We start from the raw sequence: 23,606 nt of genomic DNA on the forward strand, positions 1-23,606 counted from the left end.
GAAAGAAGCCAAGCCCCCGGGGGTGGAGACCTGGATAAATGACATGGCAGGGTTTATAAAGCTAGAGCGGATTAAGTTCGTTCTAAGGGGGTCGGCTCAAGGGTTCACCAGGCGGTGGCAACCGTTCGTCGAATACCTTGCAGAAAGATAGATGGAATGGAAAAAAAAGGCAGCAGGTGCAGCCCAGGATCGGCGGGGGGGGGGGGAGGGGGGAGGGGGGGAGGAACCAGAAGGACTCTCAGGGTTGTTAATATATACTGTATAATATGTATAGGTCGTTGCTACAGATAATTATATATTGGACTGTTAAATTATATTTTTGGAGAGTGTTACTTGTGATAAGGCAGTTGCCAATTAGGGTTAGTTTTCATTTTTGTTATTTATTATTTATTCATTTTCTGTTGATAAAATAGGTCATTGTTATTTGTGTTGTTATAATATTGTGTAAAGGATGCACAATGTACTGTGTTGGTTGACCAAAAATTTTCAATAAAATATTTTATAAAAAAAAAATATTCAGACTCTGCTTCCACCACCTTCTCAGGAAGAGGGTTCCAAAGACTCACGACCCTCTGAGAGAAAGCTTTTCACTTCATCTCCATTTTAAATGGGTGACCCCTTATTTTTAAACAGTCACCCTCTTGTTCCAGATTCTTCCACAAGAGAAAACATCCTTTCCATATCCACCCAGTCAAAACCCCTCAGGATCAGTAATAAGCAGTTACATAGTAGTATTGCCACTGGACTAGTAATCTAGAGACCCAGGGTAATTCTCTGAAGACCTGGGTTCGAATCCCACCACAGTAGGTGTTGAAATCTTCATTCAATAAATATAATCTGGAATTAAAAGTCTGATGATGAAAACATGTTGATTGACATAAAATCCCATCTGGTTCATTAATGTCCTGTGTGGAAGGAATCTGTCATCCTTACCTGGCCTGGCTTACATGTGACTCTCGATCCACAGCAATGTGGTTGACTTTTAACTGCCCTCTGAACTGGGCTAGCAAGCCACTCAGTTCAAGGGCAATTAGTAATGGGCTATAAATGCTGGCCCAGCCAGCGATGCCCACATCCCATGATTTTTTTAAAAAAGCCCAGAGATACTGATTGTCAATCCTGCAACATATTATGCTATTGTTTTAAATTGATCTTATTACAAAATTGGAGGTGAAGGTGGCATTTTGCTGCTGCCATTTTCTGGAACCTTCTGCCACGTGGAAAATCAAACGTGCAATCTGACATATGATTAGCAAGTTTTTGGAGAGTTGCCGGTAACTTTTTCTGAAATCAGCACATTGAAAAATTAGTAAACTGACATCCGCTTGCAAAGTGGCAGCCTTTCATCATGCTACAAAAATATTCCAGACAACTGGCATCAAATCTAATCTACCTCACAGCATAAACCATCTGGTGTCGTGCATCAGGAGGCAGCCGTATCATACTTTAAATATAATGAAAGTAGTGAAGGATGCACCAGAGTTTAAAAAGTATGCCTAACTAAAGCAAACTAAAACCCATGAAAACATTATAGGCCCAGGTTTTCCAAGGAGCGGCAATCATCAGCAGATTGCCACTCCGCTTGAAACTACACCCACCTTGACACTGCTCCGCATTTCATGCTGGATCTGTTTTCTCAGAAATATGGAGCACTTCTTTTTTTGGAGAGCTTTGTCATAGTGCTGTAGAGTCAAGGGGGAAGACCGGACACGTCAACGTTGTAAGGCACCAGCTCCATATGGATAAGTTTTAAGGTCAAGTTTGACTGTCAGTGAATGGGTGAGTGGATAAGTGAGTGAATGGGCAGGAAAGCAGGGTGGGTAGGTAGGTGAGGTCAGTGAGGTGAGGTGGCAGGTGGGTGGTGTGGCAGGTGGGTAGGGTGGCAGGTGGATGAGGTGCAAGATGGGTCTGGAGGCAATCAGGTCAGGTCAGGAAAGGTAGTCAGGTTGGAATGTGGGGTGGTCAGTGTGAGTGATTGGGCGGTCAGTTCAGGCATTACCCAGGAGTTAGACGAGGGGTGGGATGCTCCCATTTTCAGACTAATTGCTGTGGTGGGGGCGGGAATTAGGAGCCTTTCCTACTTTGGATATCGGTGGGAAAACACACCAAATCTTCCGGCCTTGACCTCACTAATTTTGCACCCGGGTATTTTACGCCGTATTCAGTGGAAGGGAAGGATATGTAGTCCACCATAGTGTTTGAGTGTCAAATTGAAAAGGCGTCCAATATCACTGACCTACTATTGAAGAAAGAAGATGGACCTCCTGAAAATGAAGATACATCTCCGGGAGCATTTTGTAACCAGAACATGGACCTCCTGAAAACGATGGTGGATCTTCAGGAACATTCTGAGGCTGGGCGATGGACCATTGCCAGGGCACCTAATCGGGAAGATCCACCAGCAGACGCTCACCCCCTTTCCCACCCACCCACCCCCTCAACCTACTGTTGTGATGTTACCAGGTCTAAGGTTGCGAGCGGCCTCCATCCGGAACTCCAGAACTACGGAGGCAGTCCCAAACATTATTTGCGTGAGTCCTGACATCTGCAAGCCACATTGTTCTGAATGTGGGGCGGGATTCTCGGCAATCGGCGCGATGTCCGCCGACCGACGCGAGAATCAGTCCAGCATCGCGCCGCCCTAAAGGTGGGGAATTCTCCGCATCTTGAGGGGCTGAGCCCTCACCTTGAGGGGCTAGGCCCGCGCCGGACTGATTTCCGCCCCGCAAGCTGGCGGGAAAGGCCTTTGGTGCTCCGCCAGCTGGCGCGGAAATAACTTTGCTGGGCGGCACATGCGCGGGAGCGTCAGCGGCCGCTCACGGCATCCCCGCGCATGCGCAGTGGAGGGAGTCTCTTCCGCCTCCGCCATAGTGGAGACCATGGCGAAGGCGGAAGGAAAAGAGTGCCCCCACGGCACAGGCCCGCCCGCGGATTGGTGGGCCCCGATCGCGGGCCAGGCCACCGTGGGGGCACCCCCTGGGGCCAGATTGCCCCGCACCCCCTCCAGGACCCCGGAGCCCGCCCGCGCCGCCTTGTCCCACCGGTAAGAGAGGTGGTTTAATCCATGCCGGCGGGCCAGGCATTCCAGCAGCGGGACTTCGGCCCACCCGGGCTGGAAAATCGCCGGGGGGGCCTGCCAACTGGCGCGGCGCGATTCCCACCCCCGCCGAATATCCGGTGCCGGAGAATTCAGCAACTGGCTGGGGCGGGATTCACGCCAACCCCCGGCGATTCTCCGACCCGGCCGGGGGGGGTCGGAGAATCCCGCCCCACCAGCTGGTTAAAATGTAAATGAATAAAAAATGTTTAAATTCCAAATTTACGTTAAAGTTGTGTCTGATTATCTTACTGCTCAGCAGTAACCCATTTTCTTCTTGTTGGTGCAGGAGGAGTCGGACTTATTACTTACTATTTCAGATTTGATTGGCACCTGAGGAAGAACTCTGACAGTCTGTGAATAACTTGAGAACATTTAGAATGTTGCAATGGAACTGAGGATCTATTCTGTTTCTGATTACACATTCTATATTTATCTTTCTACTCAGATTTGATACACCCACATAATGGATCCCATTATCCTCACAGAGACGGGATTTTGGTGTCTCATTTCTACGTGGAAAATTGCCTGTAAGTGAAATGTTGCCTAGGTTAGGACTCCAGTAATCTTTTAACCCAGTTCATGTAACTAATTGATCTGTAGTTTCGCTGTTCTCTCTTGCCCTCCTTTCTTCAACAACGCTATTACATTTGTTACCCTTCAATCCACCTGGGAATGTTCCAGAATCTCAGGAATTTTGGTATCACGATCAGTACATTCAATACATCTGCACTAACCTCCTTTTCGAACGCTAGATTGTAGGTGGCAAAATTGGGTTCATCAGCACCCATTTATGGGGCAAATTGATCCTCTTAAGGCTCCAGCACTGTCATTTTGTAGCTCCATGTTACAGTTTCTGCCCTCTCCGAAACTTGCACAACTGAAGACAATGTTAAGTAGCATGAAGGACCTACAACCAATATTATTTAAAGGGAATATTGACCACTCAAAAGTTAGTTCTGATTTATTTCTGATGGCAGTATTTACAAGTCTAAGTATTTTTGGTGTTGTCAAGCTTCAAAAGTCTGCAGAAATGTTGTTTGAGGTGTTGAGTGCGTTTTGTTTTATTCTGCAGAAACCAGGAGCTGGATTCTCCGCAACTCGACGCTGAAATCGCGGCCGGCGCTAGGGCGGAAAATCCATTTCCGTGCATGGAATCGGGACCAGTGCCGGTTCCCTGATTCTGCCGGCCCCAAAATGTGCGCCGCATATCCTCTACCTGCGGCCATTCCTGGAGCCCCCCCCCCCCCCCAATTCTCTGTCCCCACCCGGCCGAATTCCATATGGTGTGGACCGGTGTCGGTCGGGCTACTAGCGTGGCGCCTGTGGACTCGGTCTGCGGCCGACATGGTCGGGGGCGGGCCGATCGGAGAGTAGGGCATTCTTATACGGCACCGGGCTAATTTTGGGCAGGAGGTCCGGCGCACTATATGGGAGGTCCAGCTCCGCAGTCTGAGTCCGCCATGGAGTACGGTGAGGCCGCCGCCGTCTGCATGCGCAGCCTCTGACCCGGAGGTGCGGGTGTCCGTAGCTGCAGCAAAAGCTGCGAACTTCCCGACAGGTCACTGCTAGCCCCCTGCAGGGCTATGAATATGTGGCCCTTTCACACCAGTTTTTTTTGTCGTGAAAGGTCACAGTTTTAGGCCTTCAGCGTGGAATCAAGCATGAGTGGGAGAAGGCTACACAGAGTGGGTCAAGTTGCTAGAAGAGGGAGGAGGGAGGAAAAGGCTCATCATGGGATCATATCCGCGGAGAGTGTTTAGGAAGCAATTCCAATAACTGAGCCACAGTGCGATCAAAATTTGGAACATCTACAATTCGGTAAGTAAGTCTTTGCTGAAATCTGCTTTGCGCTGCTGCTATAACTTTAACCTTAAAACAGGTAAAGGACTTCATTATCCTGTGAAGGTTTGAAGTCCACAGTTGGATAAGGGAGGTTAAAGTTATAACAGCAGCGCAAAGCAGACTTCAGCAAAGACCTCCTTACCGAATTGTAGATGTTCAAAGAGAGATATCTTCTGAGAAGCAGGCAGAATGAGTACAAGAGTTTCTAAGGAGTGCAACCTTCCCCATGGTGCAAGTCATCATTGGCCACTTTGACTGTTCCTCATGTCAACTCTGCCACGTACCTGAACTGAAAGGGATTCCACTCCCTCAACGTGTAACTGATGTGTTACCATAGGCAGCATATCATTCAGGCCAATGCCCAATATCTTGCTGGCAATGACAAAACATTCACTCTGTGGCAGTTTATTATGTCAGCCAGCAAGACAAACTAAAGGATGGCTACCGGGTGACAAAAGTTATCCACTGACAAGGCTTATGACTTGATTAGCAACCTATGCAAACATGAATAGCATATATACAATCGGAACCATGTTGCTACACAGATTGTGATCCAGCATATGACTGTCATTTGTTCCCTGGGCTGCACCGGAGTCCCCTGGAATACCTGGCTGGGTGGATTGCTTTGTAAAGATATGTAGTAGGTTGCACAGCCTCGCCATCATGGGGGAGCAGCCATTGCCAACACCTGTCAGGCAAAAGGCTGAGGAGCAGAAGCACAAAGCCGAAAAGGAGGAGGATAAGTATAAGGGGAGGAGAGGAAGTTGTAACCTAGACATTTCCTGTCTGCCTGAGCTGTACATGAAGAACTAATTCATGTTCCACATTGATAACCTCAACCCAATTCCTCATTTACCTATCTTTCATCAATCCCACAGCTGCAATAGAAAAAGAAACCCATTCCGAGCGTATTTATAAATTATTTTATGCTATTTTGGATATTAAGTTAAGCTAATCACCCTGTACATTTTCTTCATGTCGGTCTTATTTGTGCCATTGCCTCTCCATGTGCCACTTTACAGTGGCAGCAGTATTCCTGGTGGAAAGCTGCTGACTGTCAATGGAAGAGGTTGCAAATAGACTTGGAGATGATCTGCAGCAGCAGAATATTGGGCTTCAGACTGCACCATCGTGGCTTGGGTAGAGGTAGTCTGGCTGACGAGCAACAGCAAGTACACTAATTGGAGGAGTGATGGGGTTGGGATGCTGAATACTGTCATTCTAAGAGGTTCATGCTCCAGGAAGCCACTTCCATGCCTTCGGGTGGCACTTCAGCAATCTTAGCAATCTGCTGGAATTCCTTGGAATCCACATCCAGACCAATAGCAGTCTGAGGTTCCACTGCCATTCTCAGACATTGGCTGGCAGCTACTTGTGCTGCATTGAAGGTTGAGATATCAGCCATTAGATGCTATATTATGGTGAGGTTCACCAGTGTGTTGTAAAGGATGGACTCCAAGCTCTGCACAAAGCCCTGTGCCCATGTATTGCCTCAATGCAAAACACCCTCTCCCCCTCTCACACCAGGCCCTCTGTTATTTATTCTTAAACTCCTGTGCCTGCATGTTCCTTGACATTGAAAAGGCTTTCTAGCAGGCTCCACAATGAGCCAAGTAGTTTATTATCTGTACACATCAGCTTACCTCTGTGGCCTGATCCATCAAGGTCCTCGCATGAGTCCTCTGCAGCAGAATCTGTGCACAATCTTGCCCTCTTGTGAGCTGCACTATTACTGTCACTTCTCCTGGCTGTAGTATATTTGTGCCCAATGTCTCACCTTGTGCAGTAACAGGAAGGTGGGGGGGCATGCTTAAGAACTGAGCGAAGGTGTTCCGCAGAGCGCACTTCCTTCAACTGGTTTATTGTATCCTTTGCTCCCAATGTGATCTCCTCTACATAGGAGAGACGAAATGCAGACTGGGCGACCACTTTGTGGAACACCTTCACTCAGCTTCCTGTTGCGTGCCATTTTAACTCAGCACCTTACTCCATTGTCCACATGTCCATCCTTGGCCTTCTGCAATGCTCCAGTGAAGCCCAATGCAAGCTGGAGGAGCAGCAGCTCATCTTCTGGTTGGACATGTTGCAACCCGCGGGACCCAACATTGAGTTTGGCAACATTAGATTTTGACTTTCCTCCTCCATCTTAAACCCTCCACTCTTCTCTTTTCTTTGTAAAGCAATACCCCACACATGTACTGCCTCAATGCAAAACACCCCTCCCCCACCAGGCCATCTGTCATTTGTTCTTAAAGTTGCTACGTTTTGTTGCAGTTTCACCATAGAAAGCATCCTATCTGGCTGCATCACAGCCTGGTATGGCAACTGCTCGGCCCAGGGCCGCAAGAAACTTCAGACAGTCATGAACACCGCCCAGTCCATCACACAAACCTGCCTCCCATCCATTGATTCCATCTATACCTCCCGCTGCCTGGGGAAAGCGGGCAGCATAATCAAGGACCCCTCCCACCCGGCTTACTCACTCTTCCAACTTCTTCCACCGGGCAGGAGATTCAGAAGTCTGAGAACACGCACGAACAGACTCAAAAACAGCTTCTTCCCCGCTGTTACCAGACTCCTAAATGACTCTCTTATGGACTGACCTTGTTAACACTACACCCTGTATGCTTCATCCGATGCCTGTGCTTATGTATTTACATTGTATACCTTGTGTTGCCCTATTATGTATTTTTTTAAAATTCCATTTTCCCTTGTACTTAATGATCTGTTGAGCTGCTCGCAGAAAAATACTTTTCACTGTACCTCGGTACACGTAACAATAAACAGATCCAATCCAATCCAGTTTCTTTTTTCTCTCCTGATAGATGCTGGCAGGCATGCTGACTTTTTCCACCTTCCTCTGTTCTTCTTCCATATTTTAAAATTCATTCCCTTTGAAATAATGGTCAATATTCCACTTGCCTACCCTATTACCTGCTGAACTTGCATACTAGTCTTTTGTGAGTTATGCATGTGGGCCACCAAATCCCTCTGTGCTGCAGCTTTCTGCAGGGTTTCTCCATTTAACTAATATTCAACTCCCTTATTCTTCCTGCCAACTGCTTTATTATGAGGTTATTATTAGATATGAGAATACTGTCACATTCAATAGATTCAGCCAGATTGGTGGCCAAAGCCTCAGCAATGGCACTTTCCATAATGGTCAGCACTGTCTCCTCCTTGGGGGTTAGAACATTCATGTGCACCTCTCTCCCTCCAATTAGCTTCTGCTGCCTCTGGACATTTGCCATCCTCTCCTGCAAGAGAGAGGGGAGTGTAAGAGTCAATGCGGTGGATTATGTTTGGGTATTGTGGGGCTCTCATGGTGGAATAGCTGGCAATGTGTGCAATCTGTGAGATGTAGGTGTGAGTCTTGAAACAGGGCTAAGTACATGGGGGTTGAGGTGAAGCACATGACTGTTACGTCTGTCATGTGAATGTCACTTTAAGAAATGTTTGTCTTGTTAAGTGGCTGCAGTGATGTCATTGTATGGGTGGAACTGAGCTCTGCTCTGCTTTTTACTTTTGCTTTGAGCTGGTAGCTATTTTTGGCTCTGTGTTTAGTTTCGCTTTCATTTGGAGAGCTGCATTCAAACCAAGCAGATGTGTGTATTGATCTCTCTCGCTCTGCAATCTAAAGAATGTCTCCAGATCACTTGCTGATTTCAGAGTAATACCTGTTTCTATAAGGAATGCAAACCTACTGTCTTTGTTAAAAAGGGTTTTTTGACTTATGGATGTTGTCAGGAAAGTTATTAAGGGTTATCTGTAGAGTACTGTATCTGCGGGGATTATCAGGGTTAGTAGTTGATAAACTGTTTACTGTGTGTTTATAAAATGTTAACTGGGTTCATAGAATAAACATTGTTTTTGTTTAAAAATACTTTTAGTTCTCTGTTGCGTCTCACCTATAAAGTGGGCCCTTGTGCTCCCCATAACCAAAATCTATTAAAAGTTATGGGTCAGATGAACTCCATGATATACTTTGGTGTTCTCTAAACCCTGGCCATAATATGTCAGAGTCCTGATTGAAAGTGAGTTTGGTACATGTGTGGTGGGCTGAGGGATGAATTGAGCAGTTCTGAGGTTGGCAGTGCATTTGGTAGGATCTGGCACTTGAAGACCTATTCACTGACCTTAATCACTTCTGTGATGCCATTAAGCTTTTTTTGGCACTGCATTCAGGTCCTTGTGACAAACACTGGAGCATTGATCTATTCCCACTGCCTTCTGGAGGGAACCCTGCCCCCTCTGTGGATGTAGGACATCTCACTTCCACCTCCTCCATCAAGGCGTCCAGGGCAGTTGGAAAACCTTCGTGCTCGCTGTGGTAATACCAGGTATTGCAGTTCCTGAGAGGTGGATGACCATTGGCTAGACCTAGGAGTCAACCATTGGCTAATGTACATAGCCCCGCCCTGAGAGGCGGGGTATAAGAACCAATGCTGTCCCAGCAGCCTTCATTTTCTGTGTAGAAGTTGCTGGGTACAGTTCTAGCTGATTAAAGCCTATTAGTTATGACTCACCTTGTCTCGAGAGTAATTGATTGTGCATCACTCGCTTTCTCTCATTGTCAGCCATTATTGTATCTTGCACAACACTATTCCCTATCATCTCAACACCTCCAGCAGCTGCAATTAGCCTTTCTGAGGTGCAGGTTATGTATAACTTGGACGTAACAGTATTGTGCCCCCTGCTGATGTGTACTACCAATGAAAAGCACAGGGTAGGCTACACACAGAAACCATTGTTACCAGGTAACTCAAAATGGGCATGCGGCATGCCTTTATTACCCTGAACAAGGACAACCGAGCATCAGAATCCCCACTTCTGGTTCTATGGCTTTCTACTCTGACAACTCTAAAACTCTAATTCTGTTTATAACTTTGAACTGTATGAAACGGAAGTTCTCTTGTCTGGAAGATGATGTCAAAGTCATATCCTATCTACAGGCTGCACGCCAAGTACTTTGTTTGGCAGGCCAACCAGCTATCTGTTTATACGTTGTCAAGTATTAATTGGATATGTAAAACCCATCTGAGATGTTGTTTGGTATTTAATTCATTAAGCACCATGGCATTTCAACAGCTCAGACGTTACCGTGATACCATGGGAAACCACTTTGATATTGTTGATTCAGTGTGAAGGTCCTTTTTTCTTTTTTTACCAGTTTGGATTGCAAAAATAAAGAGAGACTAATAGCCAGGCGTGTTCCTCCATTGTCTATTTAACTATGCCATTATATGACCAGGGTCTATTAATGACATTCATTTCTCATAAAACACTTTCCACGACAGATTTAAGTTGAATGTTACTAATGAGAACTGATCAAGAGCTCAGAATTATTATTGCTTTGAAACAGCTAGTGTAAAGGAAAGTAATACCATGCTTGCTGTGTCAATCTTTCTCAAAGGCAATTAGGGTTGAGTGATGAATGCTACCGTGGTTAGCGCCCCCTACCTTTCAGGGAGGAATTTTAAAGTTGCAGCGTCGTTCTAGGCTCAGTAATTTTTCTTCCCCATCAGCACAAATCAGTCGGTTTTAGTCTGATGATTCAATGTGGCTGTGTGGTTCCTCCACAATTTGGGAAAACTTGTTACGAAGATCAACTTGTGCTTATGTAGTGCATCTTGTGTCCTCAGGGCATCCTAAAGTGCTTTAGGATTAAAGGAAACACTTGAAATGGCAATGAACCTTCCTGTTTTTGTAGGTTTCGATCATCCCGAAAGTCCAACACACATAAGGCCAACCTTTTGACAGAAATAGTAGCGAATTGACCTCCTATATTTCTCCAAATTGGACATCGGCTTATTGTAGGCGGGTGAGGAGGTAGATCTCAGTAACTCAGTACCCTGTTCATGGATCTCTGCTGCTTGTTCCTCTGCTGCAGAGCACAACCTCGTCAATCTGTAAGATCCAACCATTATCGCCAGACTCCATCCCCAACCTTCACCCAATCTTCGCACCAGTTTCTTTTGTTCCTTTCCCTGGACTTTTACCAATTTTGAGAATTCTCTCAGCAGCCACAAAAACCTAGACAGAATGCACGGACCCTGAAACGAATGCTCGAGGTTCTACCCAACTACCATTAGGTGCTCCTAAGAGCTTCCAGCACAGCGCTCCAGGAATCGTGGGATCCACTTAAAACTACTGCCAGACCCTGAGATCTCAAACCAGTAAACCTTTTACTCCGAATTGCCTTCCAGTGCTCCCAAATTTCAATGCCATCCCCAGTGGTGTTAAATCAGTGTCCCCCAAATACTATTTTGTCCTAATAATGCCTTTGTTCTTATCAAAGCTGACTTTCTGTGAACGATGCAATGTGACATTTACTACACCGAGTCCAATAATATTCCTTCAACTCTTAATGGAGTCTTTTTTTTTTTACAAATTATGCAAGTTAAAATTCCAGTCTTCAGTTGCCTTTTATCTAGAATTGGTGAAGATAGGAGGAAATCATAACCCATAACAATGCTATGACAAGATTGTTAGAATCCACCCGACATGAAATTTCTTTATTACAAATAATCTTCTTTAACTTGTGTACTAAGCAGAAAACAATAAATAGACATCTCAGCCATTGTTTGTTGAGTTAAGCAATCTTTAATCTGTAATTACTGACAATGTCATGTGTTCCTTTGACAGACCAGATAACTCAAGCAGGCTCAACAAGAACCAGCAATGATTATACTCCATTTCTTTCCTTAGGAGCGAAAGATTCTTCAATCAAATCTGCCGTTAGCTTCACCAGTGGTTACTATTTCTCAGTATGCATGTCAGAGAAGATCAACTGTCAATAACAGAAACAAGATATTCACGGTAAAGCTTTTTATTTTGGTTTATTTTTGTCTTTCATATGTATAACCAGCCTGTGGAAGAATTTTGGGACTTTGGTATATTTTTAGTGAACTGATACTCAATAAGGTCGAAGGTATATCATGGATAAAGGAATTATATCCACAAGGAGCTTCGTAATCCCAAAGGTCTCCAAAAGGCCCCATTCCTTGTTCAACCTGCAGGAGAAATCGAGCTCTGCAGCAATCACTTTCTGGGGACGGCAAGGCCTCATAAACTACCAAAATGGCACCCATGGTGATTGTGCGCACTACAATGAGAAGTGCAGTGGATACCATATTTGTAAAAGGGTTTGCATGCAGCCACCCAACGACTACCTGCAGCATGCAGAACAGGCAGATCATGTCATCAGTGTGCAACATGGACTTCACTCTATATTGGAGCTCCAGTGTCCAGCCATTTCCCTCTTTTAAATGTGTACTGCTGAACACCATGTTGAACTGCATGAAGTAGCTCCCCCACAAACACCATTCAAAGTTTAGTTGTTGCTTTATTTCTTCTGACACTGCATTTCTACATATTTTGGGTGGTTTTTCCAAACTTGATAAATTTTTCAGTCGTCTGCAATGAACAGCCTGGTGATGAGGTAGATTGTTGGAGACTTAATGGCTTGTGGACAAACTAGTTGCTTCCAGACACGGGTGGCTCAGGAGGGTTTCCTCTTGGCATTGCGCGTGACAGATCGAATGAGGAGAGATCACACAGGTAAGACTAAAAGAGAGCAAGATGGAATGATCTGGAAATCATAATGTAATAAATGTGTGACAGTCATGGAGAAAGTGAGAAAGAAAATTAATAAAAAGAAATAAGTGCTGAATTTCATTTTCACATCCAAATTCATTTGGAATGGTTTAAAACTTGGGCTAATCCCACCTGAATGGTCAAGTGTGAATTTTCTGATCTCGGCTATATTGAATAATTACTTAAAAATTCAAGTGCAACTTAAACTGATTAGAGTAGACGCTTGTGGTAGGTGACACATTTGTGTGTGGAGTTTGAAGTGTGGGGCAATTAAAGAGGAAAACCAAATAAGAGGAGAGACGAGTCAGTCAGCTTTTAGACAGAATTAAAGGCATCTCATCTCACCACAGTCTTTGCCAAGGCTGAATGGAGAGGGGATAAAGGAATGAACCTTAGTGTGGCGGAGCCATCCAGCATGAACCTTGGAGTGGAGGATCATCTCTATGGGCCTTGGAGCTGAGCGAAGTCCAGGGTAGGCCTTGGAGGGGTGGGTGGGTGAATGTGTGTGAGAAAGGTGAGTCTATGTGAGGGGGAGATGTGTGTGTGCGAGAGGGAGACATACATGAGTGTGAGAGGTGATATTCTCCAGAGACCGGAGAATCGGCGCCAATCGTGCGCGGTCGACATGGCGCCGATCGGAGGCCATTTAAAGAGATCCCCATGGCGATTCTCCGCCGACAACTGGCTGAGTTCCCGCTGGCGTGGTTCACTCATGTTTCCACCCGGCGGGCACTCGGAGTGGCGGCTGCGGACACTCCTCCCATTAAAAATGACTGAAGGTCAGCACTAAATTTTCTAAATAAGACAACATTTTAGATTCCCTACTGCTCAAATGGATCCTACTGTTGTTATATTTACTTGCTATAAATATGGCAGTCAATAAGGTTGCCCTTCTTTTATCTAGAGAGTGATATTATATGCTTTCAAAGTCGCCAGGTATCAAATGATACCGCCACAACCAGATATCGATAAAAGAGCCAAACAACCAATTAGTTAGTTCAAGATCAATGATACTTCATTCACACACAAGATTAACTTAAACATGGAACATAAATACCACGAGCTAAACTACACCCAACAACTATGACAACCTGTACTTAACTTCAGGCACCCGGCTTAGGTCAGAGGAACAGTGACCTTTGTTGGAATCTGGATCTGCTGGGTCTGGAGAAGTAACTGCGGTTCAGCTAGGATAATCCGTCTGGTAGCGAGCGTTGAACTTGAACTTGCTTCTGGTCATGGTACTGCAGTTGGAGATAGACGTTGCCGGAGTGCCAGCTCCAAAAGAGATCGAACACATGGCAGTGTCTCTCTTTATCCTTGGGGGTTTTGCACTCTTTTGGGCGGTCCTTAGGTTTGGACCCCATTAATTGGGCAGTTCTCGATCACTGCCTTCGATCTAAGCCAATAAAGGGGCGGGTGCTTTGATGGCTGGGCATGTCCTAAGCGGTCATTGACCTTGCTGTTTACGCTTCCTAAGTAAAGAGAGTGGCGTGATATGTCTGGAATTGTGTTGGTTATCTGAGTATCAGTCCTTTGTCTTACGGAGCTGGGTCATTAAAATGCTAATCGGTTGGGGGGTTTCGATGCTGTCTGGATTCTCTGCTCACGAATATACATGCAGGCTCTGTGCCTGCCTGAATCTTACATTGTCCATATTTCCCTTTAGGCTTTGCGAACATCCATGTTTCTTGTAAGTGACCATCTCAGATGGCTACACTACTCCCAGTGGTTAGTGTTAAGAGGTCATGGGAAGGTGGCTTGCCCAGGGGTTAACGTGAGAGGCCATGTAGCTCGTGAATGTATTTGTGACTATGTGCCTCTTCCTAATTTCTAAAACATGCATTGATGTAGCCAGAAAATACTTGTTGACGTTTGATTTCTCTGTTTGCCTCTATTTTGTGGAAAAAAGGTGTGTTTACATTATGCTAATACCTGGGGTTCCCTGATGCACTTGAGAAGTCACTTAGGATTTCGTGGAATGACAAGTTTAGGAAACCCTGAACTATATCATAACATCACCGTGGGCAGCATGGTAGCACAGTGGTTAGCACTGCTGACTCACAAGGGTCCCAGGTTCAATTCCGGCCTCGGGTGACTGTCTGTATGGAGTTTGCACTTTCTCCCCGTGTCTACATGGGTTTCCTCCGGGTGCTCCGGTTTCTTCCCACAGTCCAAAAATGTGCAGGTTAGGTGGATTGGCCATGCTAAATTGCCCCTTGGTTTCCAAAATGTTACGGGGTTAGGGTGGAGGCATAGGGTGCTCTTTCCAAGGGCCGGTGCAGACCTGATGGGCCGAATGGCCTCCTTTTGCACTGTAAATTCTATGATTCTACGATCAGAAGATGCTGGAAATACTCAGTAGGTTAGGCAGCATATGTGAATGAGATAAAGAATTCATGTTCCAGGGAGATGACCCTTTAGTAATCCATTCAAATACGTTCTGTGTTGTATGGTATAGCATTCCTGCTGCTACAGAATTGACTCACTGTGACATAGCCACACAAAATCTACTCATTAATGTTATGATAGTTGAAAGGGCTGTTTATATACAGTGCTAATTTTGTCCATTTCTCTATTTGCACACCAACCCAAATGTGGAATTAACATTAACATTCATGTAGCAGTGTAAAATCCCAATGTCGCCTCCTGAATAAAGTTCATTATTTGAACAGTAAGATACCATCAAAATTAATTTTAAAAGCAGCTTTATCTGGAGATGAAACTTGTTCCAATTAATGGTGTCCTTATTGCTAATGTGGGTGACAATTTGTTGCACCATATTCTGGTATAACTGTTTGCGGAGATGTGATTATCACGAAATGAATGATTAAGTCACTATGTTGCAGCAACATGCAGAAATGCTCACACAGATCGCAGGAACTTTCCACTCACTCCCATTGGTAAACAAACGGGAAACAAAGCTACAAAATATGGCTCCGTGGTGCTAAGGGATTCAGAGCCCCCAAAATGGCAGCCAATTGGCTCCTGGCACAGCCCCCATGGTGCACCATCCTTATGTGGGTGCTAGAATGGGTGAGGGAAGCATGCAGATGCGGCAGATCATGATGTCAGTTGCCATGTAATGCTGACTCAGTGCACAAGTTGTCATTTTGGACCTTTCTTAAAAACACTCAGTTGAACATCAGTTCAACTGCATCGGGAACTTCCTGCACTAAAAAGATCCAGACTGGTGACTTTTTCTGCTGCAGAGTGAGTGGAGACATGGGTTCTGAAAAGTGGGAGTGCTCAGAGATTTCTCCGAGGAGGTCAGTGGAGCTCGAATACGCGTTTGCAGTATCTAATGGAGTTGTAGTCATAGGCCCACTCAAGCTGCAGAATGACATGGACGTGAACAAGACGCAGCAGAAAGGGAAAGCTATGTACAGAGATGAGAGGAGGATGGCCCACAATAAAATCTGCCTCGGGTATTCGGAGAGCATTTCTCCTACCTTCATCACAGCCAGGAGCAGTGGTGGTTATGCTTCGTTAGGGGGCGGTCACTAAACTGTGTCACTGTTACCACCTAGACCTTCAGCTGCGGAGCATGGTAAGGATGTTGCTACCAGTGGTTGTGAAGATCACCATCGCCCTCACTTTCTACACTTCAGCATCTTTCCAGGCTGAAGCCAGTGACATTGTCACCACCTCACAGTTTGCCATGCATCCCTGCATCAAGGAGATCACCGAAGAGCAGGAAATGCATTGCCTTCTCCCTATCAGAGTGAAGCAGCTGGCGTGAGTATGTGTTTTTGCCAGTGTAGCTGGATTCCCAATGGTGGAGGGAGCCACTGCCTGTGCAATGGTGGTTTTGCGGGAGTCATATATCAATGAGGAGATGAAGCAGAGCCACAAGGGGTTTCACTTCCTGAATGAGCAGTTGTTTGCAATGAATATGGTGAAAGCCCACTATCTGATCAGCATCCACAATGCTCTCATCCTGAGTTAGTCAGCTGTCCTTATCACATTCAAACCATCACAATGAATCTGAGACTGGTTATTACCCATTTTACACATAGCTCACCAAATTCTCTCCGCTAACCGACTATGGGAAAAATGCTGCTACTAGGAATGTTGTGGCACAAACCATTGGCCTTTTTAAGCAGTGTTTGCATTGCCTGGATCACTGGGGCACTGTGAGGTGGTGGCAGCAAGTTGGGGGGAGGGGAGACAGCGTTGGGGAAACCCTCCAATGCTCATCGGAATGTGTCTTCAAATCCGTGGTAGTTTGCCACGGGCTGCATGACCAGGAACGTATGAGAATTGTCGACTTTTGCATGAAATTCAGGAGAAGGAAGGATACATTCAACATCCCACTACTCTGAATCAGCTGTCTGTTAGTGGTTAATCAGACTCCAGCGTCCGTAAAACTTTATTCCCAGATCATTGCTCCACAATTCCTCCCCTCTCCACCCCTGTGCTATGAACCATCACAGCCTCTTTGCCAAATTCCCCCCAAAACCTTTCCATAACAATTCTATCCAATAATATTTCCAATAATACATAAACTGAACTATTCGCCTTGCGCATTCCCTTAATGCCTAACTTGTGGTTGCTTTCTCCTGTTCTAGTGCTCCTATGTAGCGCTACCCCAGTGGCTCCATCATGGCTGGTGATAGGCTGCTGAGCTTTGATTGGAAGAACTGAAAATGAGCTTGCAGGAGGACCTTGGGCCTTGAAGGCTCAGCAGTGGACTACTCCATCTTGGCAAGCATGGTAGGAGTCAGGCAACAGCAAGGGAATTGGAGGAGTGACAGTGTTGGGCGCCTGAATTGATAATCTTGAGAGACAACAGTAGGTTGGGGTACCATGGAGGTACTGCTACCCAACCTGAGTGGCATCTTAGTAACCTATTGGGGAACAGATTGCTGGACTATTGCAGTAGCCTGAATGCTATGAGCCCTGGTATCCACAGCCATGATGGTGACTGACTGAGCCTTCTCAGCAGCAAGCTGGGTTTGCGTTGCGACAGCATGGATCTCTCGAACTCAACCTGAGCTTTCACTGCAACATTGAGATTTTGGGTTGCTTTTACCTATATGACAGTGGAAGCTGATACATTGACCACCAGACGCTGCACCACAACTGGCCCCATCAGTGCTGTCACGGAGTTGCCCACCATTTTAAGTCCGTTTTCCTCGATTTGAGGTGTTCATTAAGGGTTGCGAGTTTCTGCCACGGGTCTCCATGTGACTGAACCGGGAAATTCTCAACCTGCAGACCTTTGGGCACTGGGGCAGGGTGTCCCACCAGGAAGTGGGACCCAGAGAGCAGGATTTGCTTTTCTTTCCTTCTTTGCTGTCGCTCTTCCTCGTTGTTGAGACATTTGGATTCAAAGTGTGATGGAGTTTGATGTGGACAAGTTGTCACCATTTTGAATGATTGGCAGCAAGCTCCTCCAAGTCATTGAAGTCAATGCTGCCACACTTCCAGGAGAGCTTTCGAGCGTCTCAGAAGAATTTTCTTTGTCTTTCGCTGAACCGGTGATCATTTGAAATTTGAGAAAACATGTCCTGCTGGAGAGATGCTTTTCAGCCAGACACCGTGCCCCATCTTCCTAAGTTGATTTTGCGGGAGCCTGTCTTGAATATTTGCAGAGCTGGTTTCACGAAGGCTTCTAGTGTTTGTTTGATGGTTTCCCATTGAACTTGGAGGATGGGGTAGAGGCATTGCTGATGAAATTTCTCTGGCACTTGTACATCTCCTTGATACACAGTTCAGGTCTCACTGCAGTACAGGAGTGTGGTGATGACAACTGTTTTTTACACGAGGTCTCTTGTTGATTTGTGATGATCTTTGTTGTCAAACACTCATTGTCATAACTTATAGGAAGCTGAGTTGGTGCAGCAAATCCGGATTGGATCCCCTTGTCAATAGTGGCCTTTTCAGAGTGGTGGAAGTTATGGGATGTGCTCAACATATTCCTGAGTGTCTCCTTCAACATATATGGGAGATAGCATATTTATTTGGCTGACCAGGTCTGAGTTGATACATGAGTTTTGTTTTGGCAATATTCAAGGCTGTGTTCATTTCTTGTATGCAGAATTAAAGAAATCGAGAGTAGCTTGCAAATCCAGTGTAAAGTGGGCCACGACACTACAGCCATTCACAAACCATGGATCATGTAAGTCTATGCTGGTCAGCTTAGTTTTGGCACAGAGGCGACTGACTTAAAGAGTTTTCCATTTAAGTATTGCTGAAGACTGACAACAGAGGGTAGTTAATCTTCAATGAGGCAACAGACTTTGTTGTTTTTCATCGGTTTGATTGCTTGATGAAGGTATCCCATCAATGGTGGCTCACTCATGACGTCCACCACAGGGTATTGAGGGGTAGCCTGGAGAATATCACCTTCCACTGGGGAATCACAGTTGAGTTGTCGAAAATGTTCTTTCCAGCATTGATGAATGGCTTTATCATCCTTAAGAGACAGACCATCCTGTGAAACGAGATGGCCCTGGTAGTTTCAAAAAAACCTCCGCGCATGTCTTTGTGCAGCAACCTTGAGCTGTCGGAGTGCTGTTTTCTTGACATAAAAGTTTTGGTTGTTCTGTCAGCCAATGAAGCTGCTCAACTCGGTTCCAGGAGGTCACATATTTCAGCATTTTTTTGTTGAACCAGTCCTGATGATGATAATGCTCCAATACAATGTCCGGACTCAGGAGTCTAGAACAACTAACATTTGGTCCCAATGTTCTTGAATCGAGTTGAATGTTTCGTTATGAGCTGCACTTGGAAATTCCTCTCTTCATTCAGGCTATTTTATGACTTGGACTTCAGTCACTGATTGAACAAGTCAATGTTCTGCCCAATGGCATCAGTCCCTTGCATGGATCAAGTGATACAGATTTCAGTTCGATTTTTGACGAGAGGGATGATATAATCCAGGAGATGCCAATATTTTGATCCAAGGTGCCTCAATGTAGTTTTGTATTTGTCCTTCTGGCAGAAGAGGGATATAAGAAGGAAGTGTTAGGGCAAGGCCATACTGAACACACTTTGTCAGTATTTGCATTGGCATTTTCCCCTCCTTTTTTCCCAATGGTTGCTCTGCAGACATCAAAGTCACGGCCAACCTAACGTCACTGGGTGAAGTGTTGTGAGCAGCGATGTCAATTGGAGTCTTGATACCTCATGTGACACGATTGTAGTTCTTTTATCTGAATGGTCACTCTTGGGATTATCCATGTGTGTTCTACCGTTCCAAATTGCAAAAGTTTAAGTTTTCTTTCCTTGAGCACGAAGATGGTGATCCAATTGGGTGTGGATCCCCAGCCAGGAAAACGTGGGACTGCCTATTTTTTAGGCTGTCTTTTCTAGCTTCCTCCCCATTTGGGATCAGCCGAGGGTATCTTCATGAGGACTTCTTGGTCCCAGATGCTGCTGCCAAGAAATACATCTGTTTCAACACAAGTGTCCCACGCCCTTCATACATCTGTTACCTGTGAGCAGTTTCTTGGGATCTCCCAGGGTCACAGCCCCTTTTCCGCAGTCAGTTCTCCATTGCCCCAGGACTTGGCAAATGGATCCTGGTAGAAGCCAGATTGTGACTTTGTTTAACATGAGAGCCATGGAGCACAGTCATTAGCCACATGACTGTGATGGGTTGGTGGTCAGTTTTGGTGATATATCGAGCCACTATGACCAGGCCCACCTTGCTGCTGCATCCTTCTTTCACCCTCTCAGTCAGCGAGATGTGCAGTCTTCCTTCGCCTGTTCTGCCATTGAGGACTTTCTGGACAACAATTTGTCTAGCACCTCCACCTGACCTTGATACAATGGGCAATGCCACCAGGAGCAATGTGCTCCCTATGGTTTAGGGAATGGCAGAGTGAACAAGCCTCTCCACCATGTCAAGGTGGTGATCCATGGAGAGAACTAGCTAATGCTCCCACACTGGAAAGGATGGATTCCAAACTCTACAGCAAGCCCAGGGCCGAGTTGGAGTTAAACTTAAGTGGGTCGGTTAAGTTTAAGTGGGTCGGTGCAGACTCGATGGGCCGAATGGCCTCCTTCTGCACTGTATGTTCCATGCTCCTTGAAGGTGACAGTAGGCTTGCCAGTGCAGCAAGCATCACCATCTGCATGTTCATCATCAGCATTCTTCTGTATACCACACCACAAAATTCTTCATCTGAGTCCTCTGCAACTGAATCCATCTGTGGCCTTGCCCTTGGGGAGCTCCGAGCTAGCACAAGTGTTATCTTTTCCCCTGGTCTGGGTGAAGCCTGCTCGTATCTGATGACTCACCAAGTGCTGCCCCCACCTTTAAGTTACTCTCTAACATTTACACAATGCCAGCATCTGACTTAACGGCTGCGTGCCAGGGCAAGTGATGTTACCCCACCATCAGATGTTTGCTTGTGTTTGCATCCTTCATGGTCAGGCTAAAGTGGCTGGCCTGGCACCAGGTTCTTGGGTTGTGAAATACAGAAGGATGTGGTTGGAGTGAGGGGAAGGAGTGTGGTGCAAAGCAAGCAGTTCTTGGTCATACCACCTCTGGTACGTATTTCATGTCAGATAACAGGATGAGGGTGAAGTGGAATTTGAGAGGTAAGTCATGAACCTGGGGATTCACGATGATGCCAGTTGCTACGGACTTAGTCACTGATGATCCAATAATGCAAAACAGCTTTGCCTGACTGCCAGAAGTTCTCTTGCAGCATCCTATTATCCATAGAAGAGTCTATAGAATCCCTGCAGTGCAGAAGGAGGCCATTCGGCCTATCAAATCTGCACTGACCATCTGAAATAGCATCCTACTTAGGCCCACTCTCCCGCCCTATCCCTGTAACGCCACCTAACCTACATATTTTGGATAGTGTTAGGAAATTGGAGCACCCAGAGGAAACCCACCCAGACACGGGGAGAACGTGCAAACTCCACACAGACAATCACCCAAGGCTGGAATTGAACCCACGTCCTTCGAGCTGATAGGCAGCAGTGCTAACCACCATGGCACTGTACCACCCTATGCCAGTTTGTCCTGCAAGAGTAAGGGAATAATGGCCATTAGTGTGCTGCAATGTATTTGAACGATATGCCTGTCATTGCTGGATAGTCGGAAGCAAGTGGAAGCTACAAGATGTGGGGGTGAGGTTTGGAGCAGTGCTAAGTGTGTGAGGGTGAGGCTGGGTATCTGAATGTTAGCCTTGATTGCGGATAGGTGAGAGATGGGGGTGTGGTGCATTGAGCAGTGTGTGAGGTTGGGGTGGTGTTGTGAAAAAGAGATGACATTTGAACATGCATCCACTGCCCTTGACCAGTCATGTGGGATCAATGACCTTGTTGCAGCCAGGTCCTTGGGGCTGGGACCTTTGGAATTGACTTTCCTGGCCACCTGCTCCCATTCCCTTCACAGCGTGTGCCTGGCCCACTGTGTAAAGATAACCTCTCTCCTCTTTTCGCACTTGTAAATCACATGCAAATTGAGAAAGGTAACTGCAATTAGTGTCTTGAATATATTATTTTTTCTATCAAATGCAGAGGGTAAGGTGTAATGTTTTGGCACTCCCAGATGTAACATGTTTCAATATAGAAGAAAAACTCACAACACTTTGTTATTTATTTCCCCTTTTTTTTCTGTGGAAGCTGCATGCTGGGTTACATTTCAGGGTACATTTAGTACCATTTACACATTCCAAGAAAAGGTGCTATAAGATCCTGCAGTTATAAAATATGGCAAGCAATTACCAGATCAAATATTAGCTGTGTTTGTTTGCACATCGAGTAAACACTGCGATTGGCGTGTACATTGAACATAGAATATAGAGTGCAGAAGGAGGCCATTTGGCCCATCGAGTCTGCACCGACCCATTTAAGCCCTCACTTCCACCCTATCCCTGTAACCCAATAACCCCTCTTAGCCTTTTTTGGTCACTAAGGACAATTTATCATGGCCAATCAACCTAACCTGCAAGTCTTTGGACTGTGGTAGGAAACCGGAGGAAACCCACGCAGGCATGGGGAGAACGTGCAAACTCCACACAGACAGTGACCCAGCGGGGAATTGAACCTGGGATCCTGGCGGTGTGAAGCCACAGTGCTATCCACTTGTGCTACCGTGTTGCCCTTACATGTAAATGCAAAACTTATATTTCAATCATATTAAAATAAAGGGGAACAATGCCTTGGTTTAACTTAAGAGTGAATACACATCTTAGGTAATGTTTCTCAAACTTGTCATACACTCAAGCTCTTGTAAAACATGAATAATTTTCAATGATTTAATGTGATGTTATTACATTACTGATCGTCTCACTATATCTTGTAACCAGGTGTTATAGGGGCCCTGGTGAAAAGACAGGGCTTGGGTCAAGTAAAATCAATGGCGGGTCAGTGATGTTAGGGGCAGTGGTGGTGGGGAGTGATAATGGTGGAGTCTGTGATGACAGGGATTGGTGATGATGGGCAGTGATGGTGGGGTGTGGTCATGGTGGGAGCAGTGATGGTGGAGTCGGTGATGACAGGGATTGGTGATGATGGGCAGTGATGGTGGGCAGTGGTCATGGTGGGAGCAGTGATGGTGGAGTCGGTGATGACAGGGATTGGTGATGATGGGCAGTGATGGTGGGCAGTGGTCATGGTGGGAGCAGTGATGGTGGAGTCGGTGATGACAGGGATTGGTGATGATGGGCAGTGATGGTGGGGAGTGGTAATGGTGGGAGCAGTGATGGTGGAGTCGGTGATGACAGGGATTGGTGATGATAGGGATTGGTGATGATGGGCAGTGATGGTGGGGGGGGGGTGGTAATGGTGGGGGGCAGTGATGGTGGAGTCGGTGATGACAGGGATTGGTGATGATGGGCAGTGATGGTGGGGAGTGGTAATGGTGGGAGCAGTGATGGTGGAGTCGGTGATGACCGGGATTGGTGATGATAGGGACTGGTGATGCTGGGCAGTGATGGTGGGGGGGGTGGTAATGGTGTGGGGCAGTGATGGCGGAGTCGGTGATGACAGGGATTGGTGATGCTGGGCAGTGATGGTGGGGAATGGTAATGTTGGGAGCAGTGATGGTGGAGTCGGTGATGACAGGGATTGGTGATGATGGGCAGTGATGGTGGGGAGT

The 23,606-nt window shown here is 46.1% G+C and overlaps 2 protein-coding genes across 2 annotated transcripts in view; both read left to right on the plus strand.

The window, feature by feature from the left end:
* The window catches only part of dntt (deoxynucleotidyltransferase, terminal), a 488,317-nt gene that overhangs the window by 78,416 nt on the left and 386,295 nt on the right, over positions 1–23,606 (plus strand). The window contains exon 11 of the mRNA XM_072477618.1: positions 11,651–11,761. Coding sequence (XP_072333719.1) covers positions 11,651–11,761 — 111 coding nt within the window. The remainder of the gene's footprint in view (positions 1–11,650; positions 11,762–23,606) is intronic.
* The window catches only part of LOC140392480 (rho GTPase-activating protein 17-like), a 63,698-nt gene continuing 56,186 nt past the window's right edge, over positions 16,095–23,606 (plus strand). Inside the window, exons 1-2 of the mRNA XM_072477719.1 lie at positions 16,095–16,276; positions 18,582–18,662. Of these exons, the coding sequence (XP_072333820.1) occupies positions 16,095–16,276; positions 18,582–18,662 (263 nt within the window). The remainder of the gene's footprint in view (positions 16,277–18,581; positions 18,663–23,606) is intronic.

Source organism: Scyliorhinus torazame, chromosome 16 (assembly GCF_047496885.1).
Source record: "Scyliorhinus torazame isolate Kashiwa2021f chromosome 16, sScyTor2.1, whole genome shotgun sequence".
Classification (NCBI taxonomy): domain Eukaryota; kingdom Metazoa; phylum Chordata; class Chondrichthyes; order Carcharhiniformes; family Scyliorhinidae; genus Scyliorhinus; species Scyliorhinus torazame.